The sequence below is a fragment of the Callorhinus ursinus genome, unplaced genomic scaffold, assembly GCF_003265705.2.
Source record: "Callorhinus ursinus isolate GAN/ISIS: 27379988/994484 unplaced genomic scaffold, GSC_fseal_2.0 scaffold51, whole genome shotgun sequence".
In the NCBI taxonomy this organism is placed as follows: domain Eukaryota; kingdom Metazoa; phylum Chordata; class Mammalia; order Carnivora; family Otariidae; genus Callorhinus; species Callorhinus ursinus.
In genome coordinates this window covers 9,499,113-9,512,522 of record NW_027397113.1, presented here as the reverse complement: position 1 = coordinate 9,512,522, position 13,410 = coordinate 9,499,113, and the positions used below count along the sequence as shown (strand labels likewise).

The 13,410-nt window shown below is 38.6% G+C and overlaps 1 protein-coding gene across 7 annotated transcripts in view; it reads left to right on the top strand.

Moving 5' to 3' along the window:
* LOC112829380 (membrane-spanning 4-domains subfamily A member 12-like) overlaps positions 1-13,410 on the top strand; it is a 122,791-nt gene that overhangs the window by 78,351 nt on the left and 31,030 nt on the right. Inside the window, exons 1-2 of one of the 7 annotated variants that reach the window (XM_025878930.2) lie at positions 7,890-8,258; positions 8,822-9,012. The exons of the other annotated variants lie outside the window; for them this stretch is intronic. Of the exons in view, the coding sequence (XP_025734715.1) occupies positions 8,975-9,012 (38 nt within the window). The 5' untranslated portion in view covers positions 7,890-8,258; positions 8,822-8,974. Of the gene's footprint in view, positions 1-7,889; positions 8,259-8,821; positions 9,013-13,410 lie in introns of those variants that run through there. 7 annotated transcript variants of the gene reach the window in all.

The following is a 13,410-nucleotide window of genomic DNA, read 5'->3' as shown; positions in this document are numbered from 1 at the left end:
GGTTGAGACCTAATTTGTGACCCAGGATGTGATCTATTCTGGAGAATGGTCCATGTGCACTAGAGAAGGATGTGTGTTCTGTTGCTTTGGGATGGAATGTTCTGAATATATCTGTGAAGTCCATCTGGTCCAGTGTGTCATTTAAAGCCTTTATTTCCTTGTTGATCTTTTGCTTAGAGGATCTGTCCATTTCGGTGCGGGGGAGGTGTTAAAGTCCCCCTACTGTTACTGTATTATTATCGATGTCTTTCTTTGATTTTGTTATTAATTGGCTTACATAATTGGCTGCTCCCACGTTAGGGGCATAGATATTTAAAATTGTTAGATCTTGTTGTTTAAGTATGATGTAATGTCCCTCCTCATCTCTTATTATAGTCTTGGTTTAAAATCTAATATTTCTGATATAAGGATTGCCACCCCAGCTTTCTTTTGATGTCCATTAGCATGGTAAATGGTTTTCCACCCCTCACTTTCAATCTGGAGGTGTCTTTGGGTCTAAAATTGAGTCTCATGCAGGCAGCATATTGATGGGTCTTTTTTTTTTATCCAATCTGATACCCTGTGTCTTTTGATTTGGGCATTTAGCCCATTTACATTCAGGGTAACTATTGAAAGATATGAATTTAGTGCCATTGTATTGCCTGTAAGGTGACTGTTACTGTATATTGTCTGTGTTCCTTTCTGGTCTATGTTACTTTTAGGTTCTTTCTTTGCTTAGAGGACCCCTTTCAATATTTCTTGTAGGGCTGGTTTGGTGTTTGCAAATTCTTTTAGTTTTGTTTGTCCTGGAAGGTTTTTAATCTCTCCTTCTATTTTCAATGACAGCCTAGCAGCATATAGTATTCTTGGCTGCAAATTTTTCTCATTTAGTGCTCTGAATATATCATGCCAGTCCTTTCTGGCCTGCCAGGTCTTTGTGGATAGGTCTGTTGCCAATCTAATGTTTCTACTGTTGTAGGTTACAGACCTCTTGTCCCAAGCTGCTTTCAGGATTTTGTCTTTGTCTCTGAGACTTGTGAGTTTTACTATTAGATGTTGGGGTGTTGACTTATTTTTACTGATTTTGAGCGGGGGTTCTCGGTGCCTCTTGGATTTTGATGCCTGTTTTCTTCCCCAGATTAGGGAAGTTCTCTGCTATAATTTGTTCCAATATACCTTCTGCTCTTCTCTCTCTTTCTTCTTCTTCTGGAATCCCAATTATTCTAATGTTATTTTGTCTTATGATATCGCTTATCTCACTTTCTGCCCTCATGATCCAGTAGTTGTTTATCTCTCTTTTTCTCAGCTTCTTTTTTCTCCATCATTTGGTCTTCTATGTCACTAATTCTCTCTTCTGCCTCGTTTATCCCAGCAGTTAGAACCTCCATTTTTTATTACACCTCATTAATAGCCATTTTTATTTCGACTTGGTTAGATTTAGTTCTTTTATTTCTCCAGAAAGGGATTCTCTAGTATCTTCTATATTTTATTCAGGCCCAGCTAGTATCTTCATAATTGTCATTCTGAACTCTAGTTCCAACATCTTACTAATGTCTGTATTGTTTAGGTCCCTGGCATTCGGCACTGCCTCTTGTTCTTTTTTTTTTTTTTTTTTTGAGGTGAGTTTTTCTGTCTTGTCATTTTGTTCAGAGGAGAACAGATGAATGAGAGAACAAAATACTAACAGGGTAACAACAACCCCAGAAAAATACACACTAAACAAATCAGAAGAGACCCGAAACTGGGGAGAAAAGAAAGGGAAAAAAAGAAAAGAGAATATGATCAGGCTGGTGAAGAGAACAGAGCCACACACTAGACTTTGGGTGTATTTTGGTCTGTTAGAAGAAATCACCTCCCAAAATTTTAAAGAAAGAAAAACTTATATATATACAAAAATAAGGGTAAATAGGATGAAGGGGAGGAATATGACTGTAAAGATGAAAATTAAAGAAGATTTTTAAAAAGGAATTGATAAAATAAGTAATTGGTTGAAAAAAGAATGAAAAAAATTTTTAAAAATGTGATCAGGCGGGAGACTATGACAATGTCATACACTAGATTTAGGACATATTTTGGTCTGTTAGAAGAAACTATCCCAAAATTTTAAAGAAAGAAAAACTTACATATATAAAAAAAATCAGGTTAAATACAATGAAGAGATAGAATATGACTGTAAAAATGAAAATTAAAAAAGATTTTAAAAAAAGGAATTGATAGATGTTGGTTGAAAAAGGAAAGAAGAAAAATTCAACTAAAAAAATAGAAAAAGAAAAAATAAAGGAAATTTTAAAAATTAACTTTGAAAGACTAAAGAATCATGGGGAAAAGCCATGAATTCTAGTGCTGTATTCCCTTAGCGCTGGAGTTTTGCAGTTCTCATTGATGGGTAAACTTAGTCTAGGCTGGATGTTCTTGCTGATCTTCTGGGGGGAGGGGCCTGTTGCAGTGATTCTCAAATGTCTTTGCCAGAGGTGGAATTGCCCCTGCCTTGCCAGGGCCGCGCTAAATAATCTGCTCGGGTTTGCTCTCAGGAGCTTTTGTTCCCTGCAAGCTTTCCGTGCAGCTTTGGAGGACGAGAATGAAAACTGTGGCCTTCCAATCTCTGGTCCTGGAGGAGCCAAGACCTCGGGGCCCCCAGAGAAAAGCAATCAATCACTCCCATCTCCCCGGTCTCTGGCCGCACTCCGTGCTCACCTGGCCAGTGACTGAGTGTTTCTATCTCTGGCACCCGACCCCGTGTGGAGTCTCCAAACCCAGCAGATCCCCGCGGTGCACGCCTGCACCACTCCTCCTGGGGGAGGAAGGGGAGTCTCCCTGGATCTGCCCTTTGTTGGGTCCCTGCTAGAAGAGTGGGGCCAACTGTCCTGCAGATCACAGTTTATGGCAACCCCGAGCTGAGAGCCCACTCCTCGGCTCCATCTCTGCAGCCGGCTTCCCCGCTCCAATACCTGGGAGCTCTGCTGCACTCAGGCACACCCGGTCTTTCTGTGACCCTGAGGGTCCCAAGGCCACACTGTCCCAGCAGGGGTTCCACCCCCTGCTTAGCCACTGGATCGACGTCTCAGCGGAGCCAACTTTTAAAACGTCCGATTTTGTGCTCCACTTCTCTACCACTTGCCAGAAGCGGCTGATGGAGGCTCCCTCCCCCCGTGGTCTATCTTCCCGAATATCACCTCGGATTCACTTCTCCGAACGTCCTACCTTCCAGAAAGTGGTCACTTTTCTGTTCAGAGAATTGCTGCTATTCTTTTCTTGATCTCCTGTTGAGTTTGTAGGTGTTCTGAATGGTCTGATAACTATCTAGCTGAATTCCTGGGACCAGATAAAATTTAGGTCTCCTACTCCTCTGCCATCTTGCTCCTCCGAGCTGTGTACATATATTTAAATCATGTCAATGGTATAGTGTGTGCAGGCACACGCGTGTGCTTGTGCACAAACATGTCCTTCTCTTAGTTACTCAGCACCATATTTTAAAAATCCATCCATGTTGCCAGTAGTACATCTTAAATGCATACTACTCCATGAAATGCACCTTTACATATTCACATTCTCAGTGATGAACACCCAGGTATTTCCAATGACCTGCCTCCTAGAACAACCCTACACTGTATATTCATCAATACTTCTATTACAGAAAATTTTCTAGGAGTGAAAGGGTAATTCAATAGTTTACATATGTTTAATTTACTTAAATAGTGCAACAGGGCTATTCTAGAAAAGCTGATACAGTATATATACTGCCACCAAGCAGAGCATGAGCAATCCTAAACTCCACATCCTCTTTCACACAACCATCCACCTTTACAATTTGGGGCAGTCTAATAGGTCTAAAGTGTTGTGTCTCATTACTTTTCAATTTGAATTTCTCTGAGTATCAAGAATTTTGACCATTTCTTTATGTGATTACCTTTTTCATTTTTCTCATATTTTAATGGACTTGAATTCTCATTACTTGCCATATGGTTTTATTTCAGAAGTCCTTCCATACATGTAGGACACATGATATTCTCCTACATTTCTTTCTATGAACTTTAGAGTGTTATCTTGTGCATTTAGATCTCTTATCTATCTAGAATCCCTCTAATATGTGATGATAGGTAGTGATCTAATTTTATTTATCTCTATTTAGCAAGATGGTTTTCCCAACAGTATCTACTAAACAAGTCCTCCCTTGCCATTGATTTTTGTCATTATCTTTGTCATACATTAATCTCTCACATATATATCTTAATAACTAATACAGCAAGCCCACCCTTTCTTTTTCTACTTTTTTTCATTTTTTAATTAGGTTTTTTGTTTTCATTTCAGTATAGTTAACAGACAGTGTTATATAGGATAGTTTCAGGTATACAATAGAGTGATTCAACAATTCCATACATTACTCAGTGCTCATCATGATAGGTATACTCTTAATCCCCTTCACCTGTTTCACCCATCCCTCCACCCACCTCCCAGCTGGTAACCATCAGTTTGTTCTGTATAGTTAAGTGTCTGTTTCTTGGGGTGCCGGGGTGGCTTAGTTGGTTAAGCATCTGCCTTCGGCTCAGGTCATAATCTCAGGGTCCTGGCATCGAGCCCTGTATGGAGCTCCCTGCTCAGCAGGGAGCCTGCTTCTCCCTCTCCCTCTGCCTCCCCTCCCCCACTCACTCTCTCTCTCTCAAATAAATAAATCTTAAAAAAAAAAAGTCTGTTTCTTGGTTTGTCTTTCTTTCTCTCTCTGTTTTTTCCTTTGTTCATTTGTTTTGTAAATTAAATCTTGCCATTTGCAACAACATGGATGGAGCTAGAGAGCATAATGCTAAGTGAAATAACTCAGTCAGAGAAAGACAAATACTATATGATTTCACTCATATGTTGAATTTAAGAAACAAAACAAATGACTTTATTCCACTTTTTAAAGATTTAGTATTCATGAGCCTTTACTCCTTATACAAAGTTTGGAGTTAATTTATCAAGTTTCTCAGAAAATTGAACTAAAAATTTTTCATCAAATATATTAATTTTGGAAGAATTCACATCTGTGTAATATTGAGTCATCCCATCCAAGAGTGTGGAATGTCTCTCTTTTCATTCAGATCATATTAATCATTTTCTGTGTCTGTTATTTGAGTTTTAAAGTTTTCTTCATAAAGATTTTATATACACTTGGTTAAATTAATCTCTGGAAACTTTATAGCTTTTTTATTATAAATGTTGTTTTATTCTCATTACATTTTGTAGTTGGCTATTAGTGGAGTAGAAAAATGATAATGGTTTTTGTAGGCTGATTTTGGATCTGAACACCCAGATAAACTATTTTCTTAGCTCTAATAGTCTTTTCGGCAGATAATGGTCATATCCTTCATATCATTTAATCATGTTCATTCCAAACTTCACTACTTAATATTCTTTTCTTTTAGCATTGGCCAGTTCAATGATAAATAATAACAGTAATAGTGGACATCTTTGGATTCTCCCAATCTTAAAAGGAATAAGCCTCAAGTTTCCCCATATTATATAATATTTGGTGTAAGTTTAGGTTATAGTTTTCACTGTTAAATAAGTTTCCTTTAGGCTGCAAAGACATGTTTTGGTAAGGGTCTGGAGAACATTCCAGAAATATAGGAATTTATTAGGTCAACTTCATTGGTAAAGGGTGCACTTATCCCTGAGTTAAAATAATGTGTTAGCTCAAGCACCTGGGAATGACTTAGTAGTCTGTCATTTACTAACTGGAGCCTGGCTTGCAAGTCAATGGCATCTGACATATTAGAACTTCCTTTGCATATGTTAGAAGAAGGAATCGGAAGATTCAGGAAAATGGGGACATACAATGGAGCTATTATATACAACAATCCATCCTAATGACATCCTCTAGGAGGTTCCAGAAGGCACCACCTTCACCAAGGTATTAAGTCATGCATTGGTGAAAAAGCAGCGGCATACTGAAGAGTTTTGAGGTGGCTATTATTCGTAAGCCAGAGACAGCAGTGGGTAATGCAGCAACAGGCTCATGTACCCTGATCTCAGTGGGAATTATGAGATCCCAAAGTGGCAGAGGGTTGTTGTTGGCCCTTAATTATCAGAGACACTGTGGGTGAAATTAGAATCCCTTCCCACACATGTTCCCCAAACTCCTTCCAATACAGATTGTTGCAGTCTTACAAGTTTTCAGTGAATAGACTAAAATCAGAGAGATGAAATTGATAAGAAGGATGTTGTCTTATGTTTCACACTAGGCTACTGTGCTGCCATTATCTTTCCAGAATCCAAACCTGCAAGTCTTGCATGTGTACTTCTTCAGTTTAACAATAAAAATATGTGTGTATACACCACTTATTGGGCATTAACTGTGTGCTAGGTTAATGCTTTACCTGCATGCATTCATTCTGTCCTTTCTTTTCTTGGAAAATTATGCATTAGGGAAGCTATTCTACCCTTAAAGAATCTATACTCTTTCTCCCCTGCATCCACCCCAGGGTATCTAAGAGTGTGCGAAGTCTAAGGCCGTTTTCCACTAAACTGTTAGATTCCAGGAAGGGTTTTTGGATATGCCCATCTTCAGACCAGTCACAGAGTTTGGACAGAAGCACCAAGTGGAAGGTGTTGATAAGCAAACGAGATTCAGGACAGCTCTGCCAGTAGCCCGCCCACTCCCTTCTCCCTCCAATCTTCTTGTACCATTCTGTCTCTGCAAGCACCTCCCATGTAGAAATTCCAGAGTCTACACTGGCTCATTCCAAAATCATTTCAAAATGTGCCGCAAGTCTCCCCAATCCGTAAAGACCACCTATATCATTATTACTTCCCACAATGACATGCCCCTCTCTTGTTAGCAGATTTTGTCATCTCTATCTCTTGTATTTTCAATTCCTTAAAGGCAAAGCTTTCAATGGATTTATGGTTTCTATTTCTAAAAAGTTTGAATCAGTGGTATCACTCCCAGACCCTTCTTTGATTTCAGAAGACCTGTGAGGCTGTGTCTTCATTAGCTCTTCCCTGTGCCTGATACTTGTTTTTTCCAGATTTCTGAAATGCTCTAACCACTATCTTCTTCGCATTTTTGCTCAAATATCACATTTGCAGTGAGGCCTCCCCTACCAGCATCATTTAAAAATGCAACCACACACTCACACCCTCCCTCTTCTTCTTCTTTCATTGTACATCATAGCACTTTTCTTTGGTCACATACTATATATTTCACTTGTAGATCTTGTTTATTATCATCAGTCCACTGGCCTCTAGAATGTAAGTTCAACTGAGGTCAGGAGTTTTTATATATTTTCTTTCTGCTGTATTCCCAGTACCAAGAAGAGTATCAACACATGTAGGTGCATATAAATACCTGTTAATTAACTAATTAATATGCAAAGCACAACAAATCCTTACTCCTACCTATGTTTTTAATAGTCCTCCCATGCAAGCCATTTAAACTTTTTAGGCAGAGCCAGAGTATACAAGAGAATCTTTAAATAAAGGGATGGTTCTATGGTTCATTCATTCATTCATTCATTCATTAGTTCATTCATTCATACTATGAGCTAGACACAGTGCTATAGGCTGGTAACAGCTGATTGCCCAGGGTTAGGGGGAAGGAGGGATGTAGAAGATTGTTGGTGGCAGGGAGCTTCCATGATGTCGCTTCTTCAAAGGGGTGTCTCTGCAGAGTTACCAGCCAGAGGGTAGAATCAAGCATGTCCTCTTCCACCTGGATGTTCTCACATCCAAGGACAGAGTATGATGCTGACACAACCAGTTAAGGGTGGCGTCGCTGTTAGCCCACTCACTACCCCACCCTCATCAGGGGAGCTTGTAGGCTCAACGGAACTGCCGGGGTCTCACCACGCCCCAGGGGTCTGCACCGGCCTCCTCGCGCAGCCTCCCCCGCAGCCGCCCTCTTGGCCCCAACTGCAACGTTGGAACCACACGCACGAGGCAGGAGATGAGGGCCACAACCGAGGAAGCAGCGCCCCACCTGGCTCCCCGGGCTGAGAGGCCCCGAATTGAGGGCGCACCCTGCAGAATCACGCTCCTCTGGCCCTGTGCTCAGGGTATGACATCAGTGTAGGGAGCCTTGGCCGGGTTGCCTCTAGGACCCAGACCCGGTCACACTGAATCAGAGGTTGCCAGGCCCTGGTTCCCTGGACTGCCTCGTCCTGGGTTCTCCCATCGCTAGGAATGTTTTACTGGTAACAATACTTGAGTTGAGAAGATCCATGCTCATCCTACGCGATTCAGCCCCATTCAGACGTCTAGGTGGCTTACCAAGCATTGCCGGGGAGAATCTTATATCACTTGAAGTAAGTAACTGCCTGAGGGAAAGATGACCCTGAATGTTTTACTGGTAACAATACTTGTGTTGAGAAGATCCATGCTCATCCTTGCGATTCAGCCCCATTCAGACGGCTAGGTGGCTTACCAAGCATTGCCGGGAGAATCTTTTATCACCTGAAGTAAGTAATGGCCTGAGGGAAAGGTGACCTTGTGAGTTGCAGCACCATTATAAACCCAGGCCTGCAGTTCTCAGCATCCCCCCAATTTGGGCTCCTAGTTTGTTTTCTCTTTTTATCCTAATGCTTCAAATCTCCACGTGAGATATTCTTGAGTTTGGATTTCAGCTATTTTGTATGATCAGTGTTTATCACCTTGAGGTGTGTCTCCAGGGTCCCCAAAGGGAATTTTGTATATTCACATAGCTTAGATTGAAGTCATTCTGTTCCAGACTTTCCATCCAAATTTGATGAAAGTCTATCTGGAGTTTGAGCTTGCTTTTTAGGACTGCAGTAATAATAATATAATCATGGCTATATTTAGTGTATACCTACTACATACCAAACACTTTTCTAATTTCTTTCTCTTTAAGAAATTGACTTCATGAATGGATAAGCCCATGTATCATATACTGAGAACTATCACCTAAAATACCATGAAGTGAAAGCCAATTCAGTTATGTTTGAAGAACATGTAGAAATTTGTTTGTATTATATACTTATTCAACAATCATTGAGCTCCTAAAATGTGCCATATCCTGTGCTTAAAGTCTATAGTTAAAAGGTCAGTATGAAATAAACATACCAAAAAAATATGGCCTATTGGTGAAACTGAAACTAATCAGAAATGGCTGGAGTGTTCTTTGAGAAATCCATTTTGTTGCAAATAGCAAGATTTTTTTCTTTTTATGACTAAATAATATTCCATTGTATATGTATATACCACATCTTCTTTACCCATTTATCTGTTGAAGGACATTTAGGTTGTTTTCCTATATTAGCTTTTGTGAGTAATGCTGAAATGAACGTGGGAGTGCAGGTATCTCTTCAAGATAGTGATTTCATATCCTTTGGATATATACCCAGAAGTGGGATTGCGGGTCATGTGGTAGTCCTATTTTTATAATTTTTTGAGGAACTCACATACTGTTTTCCATAGAGGCTGAACTAATTTACATTCCCACCAACAATGCAAAACAGTTGCCTTTTTCCAGATCCTCACCAACATTTGTTATCTCTTGTCTTTTTGATAAGAGACATACTAACAGGTGTGGTGTGTAGTTTCAATTTGCATTTCCCTGATGATTAGTGATGTTGAATATCTTTTCATATATCTGTTTGCCATTTGTATGTCTTCTTCGGAAAAATATCAGTTCAGGTCTTTGCCCATTTTTTAAATTGAGTATTTGCTTTTTGCTATTGAATTGCAAGGTTTCCATATATATTTTGGATATTAACCCCCTACTGGATATATGGTTTCCAAATATTTTCTCCCTTTCTGTAGATTGTCTTTTAATTTCATTGATTGTTTCCTTTACTGTACAGAAATTTTTGAATTTGATGTAGTCCCACTTGTTGATTTTTGCTTTTGTTGTTTGTGCTTTTGGTGTCAGACCCAAAAAACTCATTGCCAAGACAAACATCAAGGAATATTTCCCCTATGCTTTCATCTAGAAGTGTTGCAATTTGGGGTCTTATGTTTAAACCTTTCAACCATTTTGATTTGATTTTTTTAATATGGTATAAGATAAGATGTAAGATTCTTTTACATGTGAATATTTAATTTTCCCAAAACCATTTATTGAAGAGATTATTCTTCTCCTATTGTGTATTCCTGGCACCTTTGTCGAAATTAGTTGACCATATATACATGGATTTATTTCTAGGCTCTTTATTCTGTTCTTTTAATCTATGTGTCTGTTTTTATGCCAATGCCATAATGTTTTAATTGTTACACTTTTGTAATATAATTTGATATCATGGAGTATGATGCTGCCAGCTTTGCTCTTCTTGTTTAATATTGCTTTAGCTATTCAGAGACTTCTGTGGATCCGTACAAATTTTAGGATTGTTTTTTTCTGTTTCTGTGAAAAAAATGTCATTGGAATTTTAATAGGAATTGCACTGAATCTATAGATTGCTTTGGGCATTATGGAAATTTTAACAATATTAATTCTTATGATTCATGAATATAAGACATCTTTCCATTTATTCATGTCTTCTTAAATTTCTTTCATCAACATCTTGTAATTTGTAGTGAGGGCAGTGCACTCACCTTCTTGGTTAAATTTATTCCTAAGTATTTTTTTATGCTATTGTAAGTGGGATTGTTTTCTTATTTTTTTTCAGGTAGTCAGTGTATACAAACACAACTGATATTTATATGTTAATTTTTAATCCTGTGACTTTCCTGAATTCATTTTCAGCTTAACGGTTTTTTGATGGAGTCTTTAGATCTTCCTATATATAAGATCATATCATCTGCAAACAGGGACGATTCTACTTCTTCCTCCTAATTCGGATATCTTTTATTTCTTTTCCTTGCCTAAGTGCTCTCACTAGGATTTCTAGTACTATGTTAAATAGAATTGATGAGGTTGGGCACCCACGTCTTATTCCTGATCTAAAAAGTTTTCAGCTTTTCACTATTAAATACATTTGCTATGTGCTTGTCATATATGGTCTTTATTATGTTGTGATACATTCCATCCATACCTAGTTTGTTGAGAGTTATTATCATGAAAGAATGTTGACCTTTGTCTAATGTTTTTTTGCATCAATTGAGATTTTTTTAATCTTTCATTTGGTTAACGTGATGTATCACATTTATCGATTTTATATGTTGTATCATCCTTGCATCCCAGGGATAAATCCCACTTGATCATGGGGTGTATTTCTTTAATGTGCTATTGAATTTGGTTTGCTAATATTTTGTTGAGGGCTTTACATTTATGTTCATCTGGGATGAACATAATTTTCTTTTCTTATAGTGTCCTTATCTGGCTCTGGAAATAGGGAAATGCTGGCTCATAGGAAAAGTCTGGAAGTGTTCCTTCCTCTTCCCCCCTTTTTTTTTTTTAATTTATGAAGGATTTGTATTCTTCTTTAAATGTTTGGTAAAATTAACCAGTGAAGCTATTTGGTCTTGGACTCTTTTTTTTGGGAAGTTTTTGATTACTGATTCAATCTCCTTACTCATTAATAGTCTGTTTATATTTCCTTTTTCTTCTTGATTCAGTCTTGGTAGATTGTCTCAAGGAATTTGCCCATTTCCGAGTACCTATCTCATAGGGTTAATGAGTAGTCTTTATGAGTTAGTACATGTATAGAACATAGAAAAGTACCTGGCTAAGTAAGCACTCTGTCATTTTTAGCTTCCCTTTTTCCTTATATTTTCTAGGGTAACAATAGCAGTTTAAACAGATACTGGTTTTTTTTTTAATTTTTATTTTAGTAATCTCTATACCCAATGTGGGGCTCAAACTCATAACCCCAAGATCAAGAGTCACATGCTCTACCAACTGAGCCATCTAGGTGCCCCCAGATACTGTTTTTAAACATACTCGGGTTGCAAATAATCTTACTAGACCCCCCCAAAAAAATACATTTTCTCATTCCAAGCAAGGTTGCAGTATATGGGTTGTCAGATCCATGGATTGTTGGTGGAGTTTTAGGACCTGGTTCAGCAGCCCAAAGTTACTTGTATTTGAGCACTGGTCATCAAACTGAGTCTCTTTGGAAAGTGAATCTCTGTTATATTACAGGACTTTTAGTTCCTTGCCTCTCACATTAATAAGAAAGGTTTTCAGTTTTGCCTTGCCATCACCTCCTACTTACTCCTTTATCCCACCATTACAATATACTGACCTAGCTAACTAGAATAATTGGAAATGCATGAATGCCCCCTTAAACCTTCAGTATAATGGGGTTTACATTGAATAAGTGATCATAGACTGAGTCTGAGCAGTTAATTCTCTTCTGTGGGACATTTGGCTAATTGATCATCTTGAAATGTAGTGTGGACCTATCCTTAAATTAGTGATTGTTTGTAAATAACATTCAGTGCTAATCACTGCCCATCTTTTCTACCTGGGAAATGAATGAAACTTGTGGTGCTAATCAACTCTTGCCTGCCCCTTATACCAGAAATAGCCACCAGTGGACCATAGAGCTTACTCATAATATTCAAGTCCATCTTTCATATTTATTCATGTAAATATCTATATCTTTATACACTTATTTGTGCTTTACAAATGGATATCCACTTAGGAGGAGAAATGAAATACACATATGTGGGGTGCCTGGGTGGCTCAGTTGGTTAAGCCACTGCCTTCGGCTCAAGTCATAAACCCCGGGGTCCTGGGATTGAGCCCCACATCAGGCTCCCTGCTCCTCGGGGAGCCTGCTTCTCCCTCTCCCTCTGCCTGCTGCTCCCCCTGCTTGTGCTCTCTCTCTCTGTCAAATAAATAAATAAAATCTTAAAAAAAGAAAAGAAATACACATATGTATACTTACACTTTCCTACCTCTCAAATCAATGAAAAATGAAATACATCCTAACATGTTCACATTTCGTAGGCATTATAATCACCTTTATTAACACTTCAAATTTTCCCTTTTGTGTATCATGATGAATTCATGGCCTTTCATAGACAGGTCATTTTAAACCGTCATGATTTTTATTCTTTTTCGGTTATTCAAATTGTCTCAACTCAGCCAGTGAAGGCCCCATTAACCTGGTTTCTTTGTCCTTTGTGCACTATCTCTAACATTCTCAACAGTATCCTTGCTTTCTTTCAAGAAGAGGATGTCCATACACATTATGCTTTTCTACAGTAACTACCCTCCTGATTCCTTGTGAAAGAAAAGACAGAGAACCAAGTGTGGGCACTAGAGTTACATAGGAGATTAAATAGTGAGCAAAAGCTCTACTTCTTCTGTTGGGCAAATTTTGGGAACCAAGCTAGAAACACTTATTTTGGAGGGGTCTGAGTTCACATATATTCTTATGGTTTGAGACTTTATTGACTATCAAAACCCCCTGCTCTATTGATTACATCTAAATTCATGGAATCCGGCCATATTCCCTGGAAGTGAGCCCCTCTTTTGCTGTCTTTGCCAGCCATCCTTCCCCCTCATACTAAGAGTATTCTCTGCAAAATTGTAGCTGCAATCTCACCTGT